Here is a 20566-nt window from a genome sequence, read left to right as displayed (position 1 = left end):
TTAGTTAGTTAGTTAGTTAGTTAGTTAGTTAGTTAGTTAGTTAGTAAGACATCATTCATATAGAATTTTTCAAGATATTGGCCACAAAGTGCAGTACAGAAAAAAGATAAAACAAAGTTAGAACATAATCAAATCAAATTAATCTAGGCCCTCTGCATGATCCAAATATAGGGGATATTAATTTATTAATTTATTTGATTATTACACAAACAGCAGAGGGCAGTAGAATGCAGCAGCTGACTGAGCACCACCGGAACTAAAGTAACGAAGAAGAGACCAGTGAGCTCTGCCCAGTCAGTATTTGAGAGATGATTATGGCAATTTTTCTTCCCAGTATTACTTAATTTAAATACTGTTGCGCCCCTTTTGCTTCCAGACATACCCATGTCACATTTAAACACTTAAAGTTTGTTTTGGTTGTTGCTTTTTGTTTTTTGTCTTTGTACGGCAGTCGCTAGACATTCCTGCAGTATTTGGTTCCCAGAAAGCAAGAGTGACGGAATTTGACGATACACCAGGTGTTTCCTGCTCCCTGTTGTTAGCTGAAGCTTATGGGAGGTTTTGTCTTCTGGAAACCAACTTTACGTTCTCGCTGGTAAGTGTCTGAATTTATCTGAATTCTCTAGATAATATTATTTTAAACGGTGTCGTTAGCGTGAGCTAACTGACAGTGAGGATGTTAGCTGAGGTCCAGTCCTGTGAGTTCTGTCTCCTATTAAAAATAAAGAGAGAGTTTAGTATTCGCGTTGGCTGCCTGCGTGGCCAGGGAGGCTCCCAGACTGTTAGTTTGCCTTCAGGGCAGATCGCTTTGTTAGGCTGGGGCAGATTGCCTCTGCTTTACAGCCTCACTGAAGCAGAAGATTACAGCTGAGCTTCGGTCTTCCTCTGTCACAGAGAACTGCCTCTCCTGTCATTTCCCAGTCTGTTAGAGTGATTCTGAAGTCAGTGGACTCTCTGGGATGATTACTATAGTTTTTATTTGGCTGCTGTAACAAAGTATCAGTTGTCTGATGCCCAAGATGTACAGTGTCATGTGCATGTTAGGGAAATGTTTAATGTTTAAATATTTTCACAAAATTTTGTTGATCATGATGATTTTATAAAAGCAACAAAATGGTTAAACATTCAAAGGGGTGAATATATTTTATTGGTACTGAGTGGCAATGTTAATGCCATTATTGAGGAGAAAAAAAAAAGCAGAAACAGTACCATTTCAAGTTTGCTACAAGGCTGCATGTAAAATGCAAGGTGGGACAGAAACCTCCACTGGACACTACCTGAACACAGCCTTTCTATGGTGAAGCATGGTGGTGGCTGCATAGTGTTGCAGGGAGTCTTCTTTGGGACCAGGAGTCTGTTACAGAGTTAAAAAGGCATCTGAAAATTGTCATGACTATTGTGTGCAAATTGATCACATTTATCAATATTATAATGGCTTTGTTAAAAATATACAAAAAGTTTTTTTTGAGGATGAAAAATTAAAAAATTAATGGGGAAGCCAGCAGCAAAATATGCTTATCAGCATTCACCGTCTTCTGTTATTATTGTTGTGGGTTTTAAGTGTAATAGTAGTAGTAATACTAGCATGATTTTTATTGTAATTTCATTCTTAGAACAGTATTACTAATCCTAGGATATTTTGCCTTTGTAATCGTAACCAGTAATTGTTCATCCATAGATGGAAGAAGATAGAAATCCTGTTGGAGGCTTAAAGAGGCTGGAGAGACATTAGTGACATGCTGTACCTTGCCCTGCTGTTCCCTCTCCAACCTTTGGACTCGGGACCCGTAGCTTCCTCTGGGTGTTCTTCCATACAGATAAACACATTTATCCATCATTGCTAAAATCACATACTCCAGACAGAAGTCATTGAACAGAGAACAGGAGCTGAGATGAGTCATTGTGGTTCAGACACTCATCAGGGAAAGTCCTCAATTAAGACCAGAATTGCATGATGTTGGTTGACAAATAATTCTAGAGATGATGTGACATCATTTGGAAGAAATTCAGATTTTCTCACTCTTCTCTTCTGCTCTGACATTCCGATGTCTCCAACACTCTACAACCTTTAGCATCTGAAGCTAGGTCATCTGGGTCAGATGGAAATATTTACTGAGCCAAAATATCTATTGGCATGCTAAGTGCCCATTCCTAACACTTCCAGTATAATAGCCAACAAATATGGTATTCCAAATATTTTGTGCAGCGTCAACATTATGCTGATATATTTCTTTGAACTGAGACACCCCTAGTGCCTCCTGTCTCCTTCACTGTGAACGTCGTTGTGAAATCTTAAAAGTTGTTCATCAAATCTTAAGTTATTCTGATCTAATCAACATATTAAGTTAACGTTATTTTTTTCTCAATTGATGTCACGTCACTGTTTTTTTTCTACTGAATACATTGATAACTATCAAATCAACTTGCACTAATATTGCTAAACATTTAATTTATATATTGATTAACTTGCTTCCTGACTGACTTTTTTCTGATCTTAGAAACGTCTTCCTGTACTTACTAAGATAAGTACCATTCACAGTTTCCATTGTTGACTTTGGTGAGCCTGCTTCGTTGTACATCTTCTGCTAACATCATTTAGAACTTTTAGCAGATATTGGTTCAGTACTCCCAGACGTTATTAGAAACCAGGTCACTTGAAAACAGACTTTGTGTTTTGTAGCCAATTTGTAAAAATAACACAAGTTGATTCCTTGGCTGCACGATGTATGGCAAATATATCTTTATCACAATATCAATGCGCACAGTATAGTGTTGGCTAATTTATTACAAGTGCTATGAATTCACCATTTTATTTCATAAGAGTTTAATATTCATCCTGTTGGGTGGATTCTTCTTGGAGTAGATGCTCATACCTGATGCAGACGTTGGTGACTGAGATGCTAAAGATCACAGCAGCACCAGGGGAACAGATCTTTTATATTTTTCCAGCAATAAGTTTGGTTTGGCTATCAATTAGTATTTAGCACCAACGGTGATTATTAACAAAATTAGTCACTTAGATGAAAATTTTCAAGTCGGGAGGACCACCTGATTATCAGGAAACAATAGCCAAAATAGATGGCTATATTGGCCAACCAGTCAACTCTCCTGACCCCAACCAGTTGTTCTCACAGAAAACCCCACACACAGACATAGAATGATAAAAATCATCATATGGTGACATCACACCTCGCACCGACTAGGTACTTTGTTGAAGCTATTGAAGTGGGCAGTTCATAAGTTAGCAGTCTATATAAACCTAGAACCTAACAAAAACACAGCTTTTAACTTTTATACCACTTTAGAACTCCTCTCCTGCTCCATCTTCTGTTTTGTCCATCATCATTGTTACAAGAACCAAAACCTCTGCCACTGGCATCCTGTACTATGATGACATTATTAGTGACTCTACTGGAGAAACAATATGACAGAGAACTTGTACACCTTAGGAACTGTAACCTTCTCGCTGGTAGGCAGGGTGGCCCTATTTACTTGGACTATTTACTTGATTGGTTGTGTGGATGTAGAGGTGAGGTGCTAACGTCACTTTAAAGCTAGTCTAGTCTTGTTAATGAACATCTTTTATGTGTGTGTCTGTCTGGGCTCACTCCTCTAGCCCACCATGAACCTTTGTTCCTTGATGCTCCAGCTGAGGCCATCGGTGGGTGTTCACTTCCTCTGCATCCTGCTGCTCCTCTCCATCTACTTCACAGCGCTAGCTGCGTCTGTGTCAGGTAAGAATCCTAAAGTTCTGTTCAATGCAGCAGACTCCAACTGCACCACAGAATGCAGTTGGAGTCTGCATTCTGTGGTGCTGCTGCTGCTGGTATTCCCAGATTTTATACAGTCTTTTTCTTTGTTTCCAAGGTAATGAAATGACAAGCAAGAATGGGACAGCTGAAGGCTTCTCAAACTCCAGTGTTGCAGTAGATACTGACCACCTGCATCCATCACCAGCTGCAGAGCCTGTTGGGACTTCTCAAACTGTTTTACAATCGACTAAAACAACTTCTGAAGCCCCAGCAACACCTCTGTCCACCAAAACACTAGCAAAAAAAGTACTATCTACAAGAACACCTATGTCCACCAAACCACCGTCTGCAACTCAAACTCCAACACTACCACCCACCAAACCACCGTCTGCAACTCAAACTCCAACACTACCACCCACCAAACCACCGTCTGCAACTCAAACTCCAACACTACCACCCACCAAAACGTCGTCTGCAACTCAAACTCCAACACTACCACCCACCAAAACGTCGTCTGCAACTCCTACTTTAACATCTCTGCCCACCAAGGCACCTACAACATCAAAAGCAGTTGAAAACCCTCCAAAAGCGAATGCTACAATCACCATTTTGCCCACAGGCAAGAAAAGTTCATCATCATCCTCTGTGGTACCCACACAGAAGTTAACTACCAGGAAATCAACTCTTTCACCCACATCTTTAAGCACAGAAGCCACAGCCATGTCTCCTAGCAGAACCACTACTTCTGGCGGCCGCAATAAGTCTGCTGCTTCTGCAACAAGGGTTCCGGTGGTGGAAGTGGCTGGAGCAGCTCTGACCCGGCAGCTGGTGGACACGGCTTCTTTACTAGCTGTCTTGTTGTTTGGCCTGCTCTTCTTCCTGGTCACAGTGGCGGTGTTTGTCACACAGGCGTACGAGAGCTACAGGAGGAAGGACTACACCCAAGTCGATTACCTGATCAATGGCATGTACAGCGACTCTGGAGTGTGATGCAGGAAGACATGTGGTTCTGGACCTTCATCTTGCACAATATGACCACAGTGACTACAGTGTGTTGAAGAAGTTGGAATAAAGTAGCAAATAGAGCAGATGGGGAAAACAACTTGGACTATTTTATTCTTTTCTTCATGTTTTTCTTTGGCTTGTGTAGCGTTTCGTTTCTAACACTGGACCCTGAACTTTGAGGATGAAGATCAGTCTTAATGAGGTTGTGTGTAGATCAACTGTCAGTGCTGAAAACACAATATTCATCCTGTCCACATCACATTTCTGTTGATCAGTATGATCATTATGACCATAATATTTCTAATACCTTTTCAGACTGAACTGAAATATGTGGGGGGGAAAAACTAACACAGATTACAGATCAGCTCATTACAACATGGCAGCCAATTGTTAAATGCTGTCTTGAATAATTTTTTTGAACATTTCATAAACCATCATTTCAAACTGAAACTTGATTTGAATGAGTCTATAAATGTAACATCTGAAATGTCCCAGCTTTAATATTGGTAACAGTTTCTCTTTAAAAACATCTAAGTCTAGTAATATTTATTTTTTATAGGGTTCTGTTGAGAGGTTATAAGTAGTAGTAGTAGTATCCTACCTTCAGGAGATAACTTGGTGTCCTTTTAGTACAGATGTTTTTTCCCAGAGTCTGAAGCTAACAGCTAATCTAAAACCAAAGCAGATTCCTACAGTATCAAACATCTGCATTTTAAAGAAATTTAGACCAATTAATTAATAAATTTTTTATGAACCATCATACAACTTTCACATTTTTAATAAATGATTATAAAAGTGGAAGTATGTGGTCAGTTGTAATGAAGACTGATATTTATAATATCAGTTTGTATTATATTGTCATCATACATTGTTTACCTGAATTTTTAAAGTGTTTTGATTTCTCAATTGTGTTAAAGTGACTCTTGCTGGATACACTAACATGGTCCATTTTGTAGTATTTGATGAGGCATGACCACAAAGAGCTCTGGACATTTTTTCCCTTTGGCATTTTGTACAATTTCAACTTTGTTTTCAGTCGGGCTATTTTTGTTAGGAAACTTAACTTTAATTACTAACTACAAATGACAAATTTTACTCTTAACAGTAGATTATTTGCTATAAACCGCTGTTAGGAAACTTCTCTTCCCGTTAGTACCAAGTATTGACAGAAGGTCGGCTGAGGGGAGCCACATGGAACGCCTTGATGCATTCTGCATGCATGCAGCTTCCAGCTGGCTACGGGGCGAACTGAGCCGGAGCTTCTCGCCACTATAACTGATCATGTTAACAAGCAGAAGATCAAACATTCACTCTGTAAAGCTCTGGAGGTGTTTGAGTGCAGGACGGTTTTAATAACTCATAACCTCTCAGCGGAATAACTCTTCAAAACGTTTCCTTGTAAATCAGAATCTCTTCTCACAGCAAGTTGATGCATCAAGACGATCCCTATGTCACAAACTATGAACAAATCATATTATACTACAGATGTTTTATGGATTGGTTCACATAGTTTTCCACACATTATATTCTGATAGAAAGGGAAACAGAACTGGTACGGCATTGAAAGCTATCGTTCATGTATTCTACATGATGAAGCTCACTGTCCGTACCAGGACTCGGACAAACCTTTTTTTCCATAGCCCTTACATTTTCAGTTCGGTTTTCTACACTCTTTTTCACACATATTAATTTAGTCATGTCTTGTGTGCATGTTGCCAGTAGCAGAGTTGGCTTGTTGATCTGACTAACTGCACTGAAGAGGTTCAGCATCGCTGATTGAAGCAAACGGCTTCAGTTCCAGTCCGTTGACCCACTGGCTCTGAGTTCCAGCAGGGCGCTCACTGGGAAGAATGTAACTGTTATCAAAGGACACAGTTTTGTTTGAAATCTAGATCTGCATGAAATGACTGAATGTGTGAGAACCATCAGTATGGTTTGAGGCCCAGAGTATGTCCCAGGTAGAAACCTGGAGCTGTTTGGACCTGGCAGCTGAAGTCTGGGGGAGCAGAAGACCAGTGGAGGCGTTGAAGTCACTCCTACAACCTTTTCTCAGCCAGCGGATCACGGTCTCTTCCGCTGGCCTCATGTAATTTTTACATTTCAGCTTGTCTTAAAGCCTCCTTAAGTCTTACTTGACTTGTTAGATGGCTACATATTTCATGCTGGTTTAATTGTCTATGAAAGCACAGGAGTTTCTATGAAACAAAGCTCCAAAAGTTTTGTTAAATTTTGTAAAATTCCATTAAACTTGACTGAAGTAGACGATGCTTTCCTTCACAACTGTGTTTATTTTGAGTTTGACTTCACTGGAAGCTTTTGAATGTATTTAATCTTCATTCTTCCATATGATACGTGTTAATGACCTCATTCTGTTCCTTTCTACGGTTCAGATTTACATGGTCTTAGAGGTACCTAATTGTAATTTAATGTGTGTGTTTATAAGTCCATGATTGTAAAGATTTTGAAAACATTTTTTCATTTTTGGAAATTGTTTTTTTTGTTCCTGTTAATTTTCTCTTTAACTGAGTGTGTTTCCAATAATGTTAACTTTTTTAATACATCTTTTAGTTGTCTGGAGATATTGTTTTCTTATCAAGAATCCACAATGCAACACTTTTGTATCTTCTTTTTCTGGTGCCAAGTTCTTTTTGATATATTTTTTTCATGACCAAAAAAGACAGTATGTATGGTTTAGAGTGATTTTTAGAAACTTTTGCCAAATAGTTGCTTAAAGCACATTGTTTTCTGACAAAGCCAAGGAAAATTTAAAGCCATAATGAGTTTGTGACCAAGGTAACATTTGAGTGGCGCTCACAGCTCACACCCTGGAATGTTATTGGTGGAACAGAATATTTTTGTTGCGCATGTGAGATGCCTTTGAGTTGAATAATTTAGATTATTTAATTTTTCTTTTGCACGAAAAACTGTTTTCTCAGTAAATTGTTCTTGGAAGCAGAGAACCTCCATTAGCCATATCTAAGACTGATTTATCTGTCGTGCCAGTCTGTGTTCAAGGTTTCAGATCAGTGTGTTTGTCATGTCAGTAGGATTGTAATAAAGTGATGTTTATGTTTCTGATGTCAGTTGGAAAGTGTGTTGGATTTATCTGTGTTTGCAAAAACTGATGTCGAGAAATGAGGAATGATGTCACCTGCTATGTGCCAAGCAAATATTGTACTGATGCACTTTTCAGATATATTTTTACTTTGGAGAAAATGGATAATAAAGAACTTAACAGAAATCTTTATGTTGTTTGACTAGGTCATTATTACTGATGAATGCCTGTCAGTCTAGATGGACGTCCATGTCCTGGTAGGTCAGCAGCTGCTCCATCCTGACATGACAGTATTTTCTGTTGTGTGTTGTTTTAAACAGACACCTTGAATCTTAATTCAAGGTAATGTGTGTGTTGGAAAAATATGCTTCTAGGAATAGTTTTGCTATTTTTTTACTTTTATTTGAGAAATATAATTTTAAAGCAACGCTACTCTTGCATGAGGATGATAAAAATTCTCACTTGAAAACAGCTTTTTTTGTTTTTATTCAAATTATCTTACACTAAAATTGCCCTGTTTTTCTGACACATTCTGGTGTCAGACAGAAAGATCAAAGCAAAGACATTCTTTAAAAATTTATGAAGATACAAACTGGAATAAATGTTCCACCTGTGAAATTTAAAATCTGGACTTTGAAATGTTCAAACTGAGTTCTTCTCAGAAATGATTCTCTGTGCGTGCAAACATCTGGAAGACCCACCTGTTCCTTGTTACTCATGGATGAAGGTATTTCTCCCACACAGCTATATTACTCCTGAGCCTAGACTTGGACAGACTGAGGAACGCAGACCAACGCAGAGACGGGTTTGATATTTGTAGAGATCAAAGCAAGGCCAGTGGCTGTGGCGACTGCTGAAAGAAAACATGTTTCATAGCAACATTCCAGAAACAGGCTGAGGCTGGAAGGGTGGAAACTGGAGGAATAGAATGGCTGCATCAGGCTTCTTCAGGTTAACTACACACCATCGGCCGCAGTACAAATCGTTGGATCCCTTCAAGTCCTTAATGTTGATATAATACACTTTAACAAGACTTCCCTCCGCCCTGTTGGTTCACTGCAAGCCCAGCTTCACTCTTAACCTATTCATGAACAATAGAACTGGTCAACACAAGACACTTTTCAGACAAGCCGATAAGTGACATCTGAAAAATTTTGGAGACTTTATTTAAACTGAAAAAAATGCAGAACTGAGAAACAAAAACCAAACTAGTAATCTGGTAATCATAAAATTCTCTATATACTGCAGTATGTTCTCATTTTGCACAGTTTGCTTCATATGGGAATAATTTATAATAAAAAAAAACTCACAGGATGAAAGCTTTTCTGGAGTTAAGTAAATTACACTCAGAGCTAGTGTTGTAACAAAAACAATAATACCTGCTCTGTGTTGGATTGTGGTGAGGAACAGCTGCCTGGCTCTCTTCACATACAGAGAGAATCAGAAGGGGGAAACATGTGCTTTGAGTTTACAGGGCCTTTAAAGTGGAGGCCAATTGGAGAAGAAAAGAAATGCCTTTAAAAAGGAGAAAAGAAATAACTGGCTTAGCTGTAGGTGTGTGTGAGGACAGAGATCTGTGATGTTAAAAGTTTGTTTTCATCAGAGGCAACACTACAGGTCTATCTTAATCTGTACCTGCTTATCCTTGCAGAGTCGTGGGGAGAGTTTGTCCCTTCTGTCTGTCTGTCTGGAACACAAAGGAGAAACAATCATGCACATAAATTCATATCCTGCAACAACTATCCATCCATCCATTTTCTGTTCACCTTGGGGTCAGGAGGGTTGCTGGTGTCTATCTCCAGCTACGTTCTGGGCGAGAGGCGGGTTCACCCTGGACAGGTCACCAGTCTGTCGCAGGGCAGCACAGAGACATACAAGACAAACAACCAGTCACACACTCACTCACACCTAGGGAGAATTTAGAGAGACCAATTAACCTGACAGTCATGTTTTTGGACTGTGGGAGGAAGCCGGAGAACCCGGAGAGAACCCACGCATGCACAGGGAGAACATGCAAACTCCATGCAGAAAGACCCTGGGTCGGGAATCGAACCCAGGACCTACTTGCTGCAAGGCAACAGCTCTACCAACTGCGTCACTGTGCAGCCCCTGTAACAACTAGACAGACTAATTAAACTTACAGTTATGTTTTTTGACTATGGGAGGAAGCCAGGGAGAACCAAAGCACAGAAATGGAGAACATGCAAACTCCATGCAGAAAGATGAGGCTGGAAAGGCCCGATCTCTCCGGCCTGATCTACTGTTGCCTGCTATTATTAACAGTAATAGCAATTGCCCTACCATACAGTAACAGGAACCCCATGTTTGTTTAATGTGTGGTTGCCTGTGTGAGGTGTAATCCACAGAAGAAAGTGACTGGAATGGATGGATGGATGGATGGATGGATGGATGGATGGATGGATGGATGGACCCAGTGTTGTTCCATATAATCACTTTCTTTCAAACTGCCATATTTTACACTCATGATTTTATTTGCTGTTGGAATGAAAATTTTATTAGTATGTGATGCAGATGTGGTGTCAAGCAGCGGTCCAATGGATTTGGATGATAAGATGATAGATGAATATACTGTTTTCTTTCTTCTCCAAAATGGTTATGTCTCCAGAAACAGACACACAGATGCACACACACACATACACACGCACACATACAGACTCAAGCACATCCCTGTCTCACCATAGGTGTGTGGACTTACATTGACTTTCATTAATTTCTATAGACTAACCCTGACCTTTTGCCTAAACCTAACCACCTAGAGTATATACCTAACCTTAACCTAAACTCAATTCACACCTTCGTCCTAAAACTAACCCGCAACCTAAACACTTTGTTTTTGCATTGTGTGGACATGTCAAAATGTCAATGTTGGCTTTTGTCAAGAGTAAGTCCACACGACAACAGGCAACGTTTTAACAAACACCCACACAAACAAGGTGCTTTCACTAGTAAAAAGAATAGATACACAATATTTACATTGCATGTTACTTGAAAAAGATGCATTGCTTTGCCGTACTTGGAGAAGCAATGGGATTTGATAAATAATCAGCTCACTGACTCAGCTAACTATTGCTCGCAACAATGTTGGCAATAATGTATTCTTCACTGCTTTTTAGACATACTACACTTGGCCCTGTTCTATGTCCTGACCAGTCTGTTTTGTGCATAAACTCAATAAAGGAGAAGTGTTTTTGTGTTTTTTTTTGGTGTGTTTTTTCCTGTCAAACTACCAGTCAGTGATGACAGAAAGCTGTTCATCCTGTCTAGTTCTGCTTCTGGTTTCTTGGTGTGGCAAAGAAATTTTCCTCTCTGCTGTCACCATATGGATGATGAAGAGGAGGGATTACTGTGCATCTATTGCACTGATGCACAGTATCCTTAGACAACAATTTTCTTGATTGGGTTCATAAACTGAATTTTATTACATTGTATAATATTTGTTTTGAATCTGTCTATATCATTGAATTTATTTGATTTCTCAATAAAATTGCATCTATTTTTTCGAGTGAAGTGCTTTGCGGTTATGTTTTTGAGTTGAATTAAACTATAAGCTAAATACTTATAAATACTTACTGGGTTCAAATTCTAAAACAGGAACTGCATGTGCCAAACTATATGTGCTACCGATTTGATGATTCACTCATAATGAAAAGTAAGCCAGTGGTAATAATTAGTTATCAGATCCAATAATAACCCATAGCACGGTTAATTTCTGCTACCTGTATCTTTGCTTGGATCATATATCACATTACATGCAGAGTTGCTGATTACCAACTTTCTGCTCGGAATCATAACCAAATAAGCATGTCCAAGTCTTTCCTAGCTCCACTAATTCTTCTTTTTAAAAAATTTTTTGTTGGCTCTAGCAGCCTCCCTCCATACTTGGGCGAAGCAGGTTTCCCCTGCACCTGCTCCACCAAGTCTTTAATGAATAGCTCTACAAGACAGAGAAATAACTTAATATTTTTCAACAATATGAATTTTCAACTATTTACTGAATTATTATAGTTTAGTCTGTGTAGTATTTGTCATTAAACCTTAGGAAATAAAGATATAGTCAGTTATTTAAAATAATATGCCCAATGATGCAGTGTACAATACAAACTCATTTTGGGACAGAGATACAGTTAATACAGAGTCAGTCACTGTCCAGCACTGGGTTCCACTCAGCACATCTCAAGGATGACATGGAGCAAAGCAAGGAATGGAGCGCACACTCTGCTTTCATCTATTCCTTGCTTGGTACCCTCGCTAAGGGGTATGAAGCTGTTGTTAGTTTTATCTTTGTGTGGCTGTTGCCAGCCTTACATCTTATGGTTATTATCATAATGCTGCAGTGTGCTTAAGCAGAAATAAGGACACAGAATTAAGCATCCATAACAGTCAGGCTAACCTTATTCAGTGATATGGTCATTTTATTGTTTAATAACTGGTAAACGCTGAAATAACTAAATTGTACAGTTTTAAGAATCCATGGCATTAAACAGAAGTGGGCCTCAAAATAAAATTTTGTATTGGTTCGCAAACAATCTTGGCTTGGCTCTGGGTGAGCGTTGACTAAAATCTGAACGCTATGTAGGATTCATAACAGACACCAGTAACACGTAAGTGAAACTTGTAAAGAAAAAAAAAATCGTATCCGCCTCAAATAAGTGACGTAGTAAAAAGTGCCGCCCACAACGGCCTGCCTTCTTCTCCGTGCGCGAGCTCGGCAGTCCGAAGTATAAAGAAGCGCGAGCGTTATTATCAGTGGAAAAAAAGTAGATTCTGTATGACCTGCTGCGCGCGGACAGAAGCAAGCTTCCTCCTAGCTATCTGTCGCCTGTGATACAGAACTACATGTCCATCAGGATAAACGGACCTCTTTCCAACTTCAGGAGTAACCATCTTAAAATGGAGTGGGAATTATGGATTTAAAGCAGAGAGGACTTGAAATGGGTGGTCTGCTGGCAGAGCTGCTGCTCTGGAATTGCCTGCTGATGGCGGTTGATGGTACGTAGAGGTTTTTTTTTTTGTTTGTTTACAGCATTGCTGTTTTTGCTGTTCTGGAGTTGTAGCTCTGAACTTTGTAAGGAGATATCTGTTCTTAGTTGGGCTGCAGTGCGCTCTGCACTCTTGCTGTGTCCACTTAACTGGTACACGGCACCGTCCTCAGCCAAACCTTGTAAGAAAGTTGAGGTTTTCGTGTCCCAAGGGTACAACACCAAGGTGGGCTACTGTAGTTCCAGTGATCCAGCCCAAACTTTACTTTGTTGTTTTTTCACACACTGGAAGTAGTGTTTTTGTGGAGCTAACCTGTCGTGGTACTTGGCGCGGTCGGTGGAGGACTTTCTGTCTTAGTGAATCTGAAGTTTAAACGCAGCCTGGCTGTTTTCTCGGGCCTCTCAGCTTCCAGCCATTGCTGCTCGGTGTCGGGTGTCAGACAGCCTTTTTGCGTTAAAGATGAAAAGAACTCAGCGTGTTTATTTGGAAAAGAAAACGCTGTTAGGCACAGCAAAGATATCTCCCAGGATCTGTTTCTTTATTATCCTTTTTTTTCGACTGAGTCTGATTTGCGGTTTTACTTTTCAATCAGTGAAACCATATGCAGAGATTAGATTTTCTTCAGATTAAATCCATTTTTCATTTAATTGTCGCTTACACATTAAACGTTATCTTTACAGTTGTAATAATTGAGGTATTTTAATAACTCACGTATGTGAAGTTCTAACAAGCTCTAATAGCTAAGACTGGCATTGAAGAGGCGACTGCCAGGTTGAGAATGGCTTATATTAAAACAAAGTCCCAAAATATTGCTAATATATAATATTTCCTTGGGGATCTCGATAAGAACATATTTTGTATCCAAGAAACCCAGATGGAATGAAGGCATTTCCTGCAATGTGCTTTAAAACAGTTTTTTATAATCCACCTGTCAGTATGATACAATGACACGATGGCGGCTAGCTGCAGGGTACTGGCTTCTTTTGGTTCTCTAACCTGACAGACAATCGGGAAATAGAGGTTTGCAGAATTAATTCAGCGCTTTGTTTTTATGATTTATTATAAACTTTATTAACGTTATAATCCATGTAATTTTATTGCATGGTTTCTATAATAACAATAAAGATAGTTATTATTATTATAAATTTTTCTCTGATGAGTATTGATTGGGATGGCAATTGTAACACAGCAAATTTGAAGCTTAGTCTTTTTTGAAGCTTTTTTTGTCATTAAAGACACTGATGCACATGAGAAATCTAGAAACAACATCTTTGTACAGCATTGCCAATAAATGCCAGGTACAGAACAACATGTGAAATTGTTTTTGTCTAAGGGAATAAATATAAGGCAAGTAACACAAAGCGTCAGAAGAATCAATCTAGATTGTATCAACTGTCATCAAACACTTCCATCAATGGGAAAACCAGTGACCTCCTGACAGTTAAGGGGATTATTAAACAAAGAAAGCTGACTGTCTCCATGCTTTAGTTATTAATTGCATAACTATTTTGAAAGCAATAATCTGTTGTAGAATTGGTGTAGAAAGCGTACACTGCATATTGATGTGACTAATGCTTTGTTGCTGTTAATTTCTGCATGCTCTTGTAGCTTTAAATGCAATTGGTAGACAGTCTGCAACCTCATCAGTTCATATGTGATTGAAAATGTGAAGAACTGGTGAGTTTTATTAGTCTCAAGCTAAATTCTGTGGTTGATTTAGCAGCAAAGCTTCTCCATAAACCTCACTGAAAGGCAGCTCCACCACTGATATTGTGCTTGTGTATGCCTCGTTTCATTTGGTAATCCACCTTTCTTTATGTATGTAAATTACAGCCTGACCAACAAATAAGAACAAAAAACAGGCCGTTGAAATAAGTCAAATAATTTGATTCAATTTAAATATATCCTCTTCTCTTCAATTGAAGAGTGACTGATATTGTTGCAAACAATTATCCTAAATTAGAATATAACTTGTCAAACCTTTGTGTGACAGATGTTCTTGGTGTGTTTTATTCAAAATATAAAAATGTAAAACCTGCCATCTGATACCACACTGATTTGACCTTTTTGGCTTTTTGTTGAGGTTTTAAAAGTTCATTCTGATAAACATACATGACTTATGATCATTTAATTCATGAGATGAATTATCCACTGCAGTTTCCATGACAGAAGTAGTCTGTTTGAGCATATTGGAAATTGATTTGATAACAATGTATTCCATATTTGAGCAGCAAAGCATAAGCCCAGAAGACACACACACACACACACACACACACGCACCCCTCACCCCACATATACATATATATATATATATATATACATATATATATATATATATATATATATATATATATACATATATATATACATATATATACAGATATACATATATGTATATATATGTCTATATATATATATATATATATATATATATATATATATATATATATTTATACATCCCAAGTGGTATTATTAGCCCTTACTTGGGCTAAATACACTGTACTAAAGATAATATATAATATATGATTATAATATAATTATAAACATCCATAAACATGTGTCTTCGCCTCTGTTCTCTGTGAATAGTCATCTGCATAATACAATGCTGCAAAGTGCAAACCATGTCTTTGTAAATAATCCCAGTGAATTGTTGTATAGCTGTGAAGGCATCCTGTCATAACAGATTTTGAGTTGTTTTGGGAACAGACTTGTTCCCAAATCTCACTCATTCCTCTTCACACTGGTGAAGAGATATATAATGTATAATGTGACTGATGTAGAACCTGAAACTGGGAGGACCAGTTTATGCTTGTAGATGCCCCTGCAAAGGGGGGATGGGGCATATTGGCTGAAAGGAAGGAAGAGATTTCCTTCACGCCTTTCCAACTGGAACCAGTAAATATGTGTGAGCATATTTCAGTTTATGTGTGATCTGAACCCGGAGAAATCAAAGCAGACTGCCACAGGCTTCCTTTTGTCATATGACCATCTGTGTTAGCTTACATGTGTACATGACTTCCCATCTGTGATTTTTTTCCCCCCCCTTCTGCCTCTTATGTTTTGCTTATGTCTGCCTCAGATTCATACTAAAGCAACAAACACATAAGGCAATATAGACACATAATCATTTTCTTCATCATTCATTTGTGGTGAAAAGTGACTTGTTAGACTTGGCTGGATTTGAACAATTTTCATAATAACTAGGTGTGCACTGATTGCCGATTACTGATCGGCAAAACTGCAATCGGTATTGGCCAAAACCAATTCCAATTTTGGCCGATACTATTTTTTTCGTCTGCAATGTTGCTCAATAAAGCAAGAAAGTTGTTGAGTTGGCAACAGTGGGGTAGCTCTTGTTAATTGTAAACGTGCAAACATAAGTTGGTGGGCCAGTCTGTCCGTCAAGCCTTTCTCACCGGAGAGCAAAAGAGGACAGTGGTTCATTCTTTGACCTTTGCCAAGCTAGATAAGATGATTGGATAAGATTGGCTTCATATGTAAAAATCGTCCGACCACCGATTTCTCAAAGTTAAGGAAATCTGCACCCAATAAATCGGCTGGCCGAAAAATCAGTGCATCCCTAATAATAACTAAACTTGACTGCATTATAACAATATGCCCGGATGGATTTTACTGTATTTATATACAAAGCCATTTAGCACCCATTTTCCCAAGAGAAGAATGTTAAATCTTAGCCTTTAGGTATGAATAAACTTTGAACCTATATATCAGAAACTGTTCTAAATGCTGACAGTGATTTTCGATGACATTTTCTATCAAACTTTAGTGATCGATTTCTAATTTGATGTTTTGTAAAGCATTAACCTAATACCAGTTCTTCTTCATTTTGTCACTTGACAAAATGGTAAATTTTTTTCAGTCTTTTTTATTTAAAATGTCATTAATTATTTATGTTGTGAGAGAGAAGTTGTGTCATGATGTGTTTGTTGGTGGACCCACAATGCAGACAGGAGCTGGGAGCACAGATTATGTTGACTGTTTTTTAATGAAAAAAACTGAAATCTTACAAAAATCACAGGGAATTTAGGGAACCAGGAACAAAAATCAAGCTGAATACCAAAGCGGATATAATGGGATTAACAGGAGGAACCAGCAAGGAGTGTGAGCAGAAGAAGGGTTAAATACTGTGAGGATGAAGGCTGAAGACCTGGGCTGATTGACTAACAGGTTGCAGGTGTGAGGAGAGAGAGAGAGGGTGTGAATGTGGCACAGGGGGCGAGGGAGAGCACACTGGTGACTAGGAAATAAAATACTGAAGAATAACTACACCTAGGAAACACTAAGAAGGACTGAACTAAAAAGAAATAGAAACATGATTGATCAAAGAAAGAGACTAAGGAGCACAAAATGATAAAACCTCAAACTCAGGATCCTAACAAGTTGCTGGAAAACAGGATTTTTCTATTATTATTTTTTTTAAAAAAAGGAACACGTTATTACAAAGTGTATATTTTTGGCATGACTAGGGCTGTTAGCATTCCTAACCATAATCAGAAGTTTCTGTTCACATGTGGGTGATGCAGATAAAAATGCTTTATTTATAATTAGGGAAATATTATTACTGTTCAAATGAAATCTTCTTAAAAGGGAACATGTTCAGTGTAACACTCTTATTCTTATTACTCTTTTCAAAATCCATTATTTGCACAATAATTTTATAGTAAGAAGAGCAACAATCTATCCACAGACTTTTACTCAAAAGCAGATTTTGGTTCACCCAATTGCTTTTAATTAATTTATTAAACTAGGCTATGTGCAGCATATATGACTCAAAAGAGGTACCCAAACGCTATTTTTATTGCTGACAACTGACTAAACCTTTATTATTTTTTCCATCAAGCCTAAATTTGCAAACTGGTGTCTTTCTTTTATGACGACAAATGTACAAAACTCCTTTTTAAGTTTTGGATCTACAATAATCTAAAGTTCCTTTTTATACAAACATCAGCCTGCTTATTTTATTCAATTAAAATATTAATTTGCTTAGACTATTGTCCTGTGTTAGAGCAAGCCTTTTAAATATACACGTTCAAGCTCTGTGAAGGTGAAGGCACAAAGTTTAACCAGATTTTGTTTTTCCTTTTCATCCTTGAAAAATAGTGTAGCAATCTGTTTACACAGATTGCTACACTATTTTTTAAGGATAAAAGAGCCGCCATAAAACCCCATGCTTCCAAATGGCCAAAGGTCACGATTAGTGTTTAATGATTGTTAGTTTCCTGACAGAATATCTGACTGCAATCCTAATGGGATTCTAATTCTAACATGCCTCAAAAATGTCAAACTAAGTAGAGATGCACCAATCCTAATCTCTCATCTCCTGGTATTTTAAAGCGTTGACCTGCTGACACCAATTTTGACCTGTACCAGTGTCTCCATATGTATTACAGTATACCTTATGCTGTAATTCATACAGTGGGTAAAATAAGTATTTAACACATAAACATATTTCTCAGTTTAAATAGATCTGGTGATTTTATTGACATAAAATTAACACCAGATGTTAGTAGATGTCAAATAAATCACAGCAAACGTAAAGTTATGGGCATAAAAAAAGGAATGTCAAAGGGAATAATTACTGAACACTAACAGAAAGGTATGAAACACTTTGTGGAAAAGCCTTTCTGGGTAATGACAACTTCATCCCCTCTCTCATGTGGAGCAGCTAATCCCTTGCATTGCTCTGGTGTGAGATAGACCTATTCTTCCACACAAACATTCTGAGGATTCTTTTTATACACTATGATCAGTTTTTTCCACAGATTTGGATTCAAGTCAAGTGATGAAGTGGCCCATTCTAGCGGTTTACTTTCTTTCTCTGAAACAGAGTAAGAGTTTCCCCGACTTTGTATTTAGGACACCTGTCTTACTCATTTTATCATCAGATTCCTATCAAGAATTCCCTTGTATATTTCTCCATTCATCTTTCTTTCAATCATGTGAAGTCAGTACCATATGCTATAAGACAACCCAAACATTGATCTTCCCTTTTTTGTCATGGTGCTTTGAGGTTGTATGCAGAACCAACGTTGACCTCATCTGACAAGACTTTATACTAAATAGCATGTTAATGGATTGTCAAAACCTTATGCAGAAAAGGTCAGTCAACCATCAACATGTAATTTCTTCAACAGTGGAGTCTTGTACTGTGAATATCCATAGAGGTAGTTGCAGTTGATTACTTCACTTGTTTTCATTGAAAACACTGGAGCTGCTGTTTCCAGCTCTTTGTGAAACTCTGTCAGAGTGGCTTGAACAACTCTGATTATTTATTTGGCTTCAGCCTATTGCTGCTTTATCATGGTGAAATGATGATCTGGATTATAGCTTCAGCGTTGGTCAAAGATATAAAATTAGTTGCTGGAGGCATGGAGTTTTACAAAAGCTTACATAGTAAATAACTATTAGGATGAGTATTAGGATGAGTTCACTTTGACTTTCTCTTTTATTAATTTATCTAAATGTCACATGAAGTTAGTAAAACTCACTGCTGAATCTCTCAGATAAAGACATGTGACCAATGTGCTCTTGTTGTCGTCTGTAGCCATATTTCAAATAAAGACGTCACGTCGTCACATGTTGAGAACTGGCCTCTGTTTTATCTGCCTGAGAATCTCCTTTTTTCCCTTAAACATGAGTTATTGTTTTTGGTTGTGTTCTAGTGTAGCAAGAGACATACTAAACCTGCTTGCTTGTGCATAGTGATGGTGGCACTCCGCCATGCTGGCACCACAAGCTGCAGCTGAAGTGGCCTCAGCAGAAAGAGGTCAACCTCTCCTGAGTTCCTGAACTAAACTAATGCTGAGAAAAAGTTTAGACTCTGGAATCATATCGTCATCAATATGATTTCTGATGTATTTTAATTTCAATTTCAATTCAGTTAATTTATGTAGCACCAATTAACAACAAATATTGTCAGAAGGAACTTTACAAATCTTCTCAATACATTCCAATTGATTCTTATCAAACAGTACTGTAATTTTAGTTTATTATTCAAAATAGTTTAGAAAGTTTTTATCTAAGGACACCCAGCAGAGCACCGAGTCATTGACTTGAGTAGTAGGAAATGAAAGTGATAAAACTGGAGACACATTTTTGTTTGATAAGTAGCAGCTATTATTTTGCCTTCCTAAATTATTTCAGGTTATTTGGTATTTTGGAACTATGTTGGAGTAGTTTGCGTGCATTAATTATCTACTTCACCCTTTGACCTTTGATCCTTAAACGATCAACTGAAAAGTTTAGTGATGTAATACCACAGAATTTGTTGTAGTCTTCTATGGGAACTCGTTATGGTGGTAAAGCAGAAAAGTCTGAGAGAACGACTTAATCAAGAATAACTTCAGTTGTATTCCAACAGCCTTGAGTAAAATCATCTCTATTTTGTGGTACAGGGTAAGGGTACACATAATTTTCTAAGTATTTATTATAACAGTTATCCTAACATTATCAAACTTTGTAATAAATGATTATTTTGACTTTTAACACAAAGACTTAACCAAAAACATAAAATAAACAGACACTACATTTTGTGAGTTAATGTGCAGTTTATAATACATTCTAGTTGATTATACAATAACCCTGGGATGGTTAGTTAGTCTGGCTATCTGTTCAGGTTAGCTGTCTCACAGACATCCCCTCGTTCCTTCCCATGTCATATTCTACAGGGTCACCGTAATGAGACTGACAGGTGCTCCTTTCATTTCTACACCATCACATTTATCACCAAAAT

The 20566-nt window shown here is 37.9% G+C and overlaps 2 protein-coding genes across 2 annotated transcripts in view; both read left to right on the top strand.

Moving 5' to 3' along the window:
• Nucleotides 1-222: 222 nt before the first annotated feature.
• On the top strand, nt 223-7019 carry wu:fa25f02 (uncharacterized protein C11orf24 homolog). The gene is made up of 4 exons (XM_044123684.1): nt 223-293; nt 452-595; nt 3617-3734; nt 3868-7019. The coding sequence occupies exons 3-4, from the start codon at nt 3623-3625 to the stop codon at nt 4740-4742; spliced, it is 987 nt and encodes a 328-aa protein (XP_043979619.1). The 5' UTR covers nt 223-293; nt 452-595; nt 3617-3622; the 3' UTR covers nt 4743-7019.
• Nucleotides 7020-12535: 5516 nt separating this feature from the next.
• The window catches only part of lrp5 (low density lipoprotein receptor-related protein 5), a 46485-nt gene continuing 38454 nt past the window's right edge, over nt 12536-20566 (top strand). Inside the window, exon 1 of the mRNA XM_044124086.1 lies at nt 12536-12822. Within this exon, the coding sequence (XP_043980021.1) occupies nt 12738-12822 (85 nt within the window). The 5' untranslated portion in view covers nt 12536-12737. The remainder of the gene's footprint in view (nt 12823-20566) is intronic.

The sequence above is a fragment of the Gambusia affinis genome, linkage group LG08 (assembly GCF_019740435.1).
Source record: "Gambusia affinis linkage group LG08, SWU_Gaff_1.0, whole genome shotgun sequence".
Classification (NCBI taxonomy): domain Eukaryota; kingdom Metazoa; phylum Chordata; class Actinopteri; order Cyprinodontiformes; family Poeciliidae; genus Gambusia; species Gambusia affinis.
This window is presented reverse-complemented; position numbering and strand designations above follow the sequence as displayed.

Bases quoted from the DNA above. Each gene is read 5' to 3' on its own strand.
- wu:fa25f02 (XM_044123684.1), top strand. From the start codon at position 3,623: ATGAACCTTTGTTCCTTGATGCTCCAGCTGAGGCCATCGGTGGGTGTT. The intron at 3,735-3,867 runs GTAAGAATCCTA...TTTGTTTCCAAG, and splicing joins GCTAGCTGCGTCTGTGTCAG to GTAATGAAATGACAAGCAAG.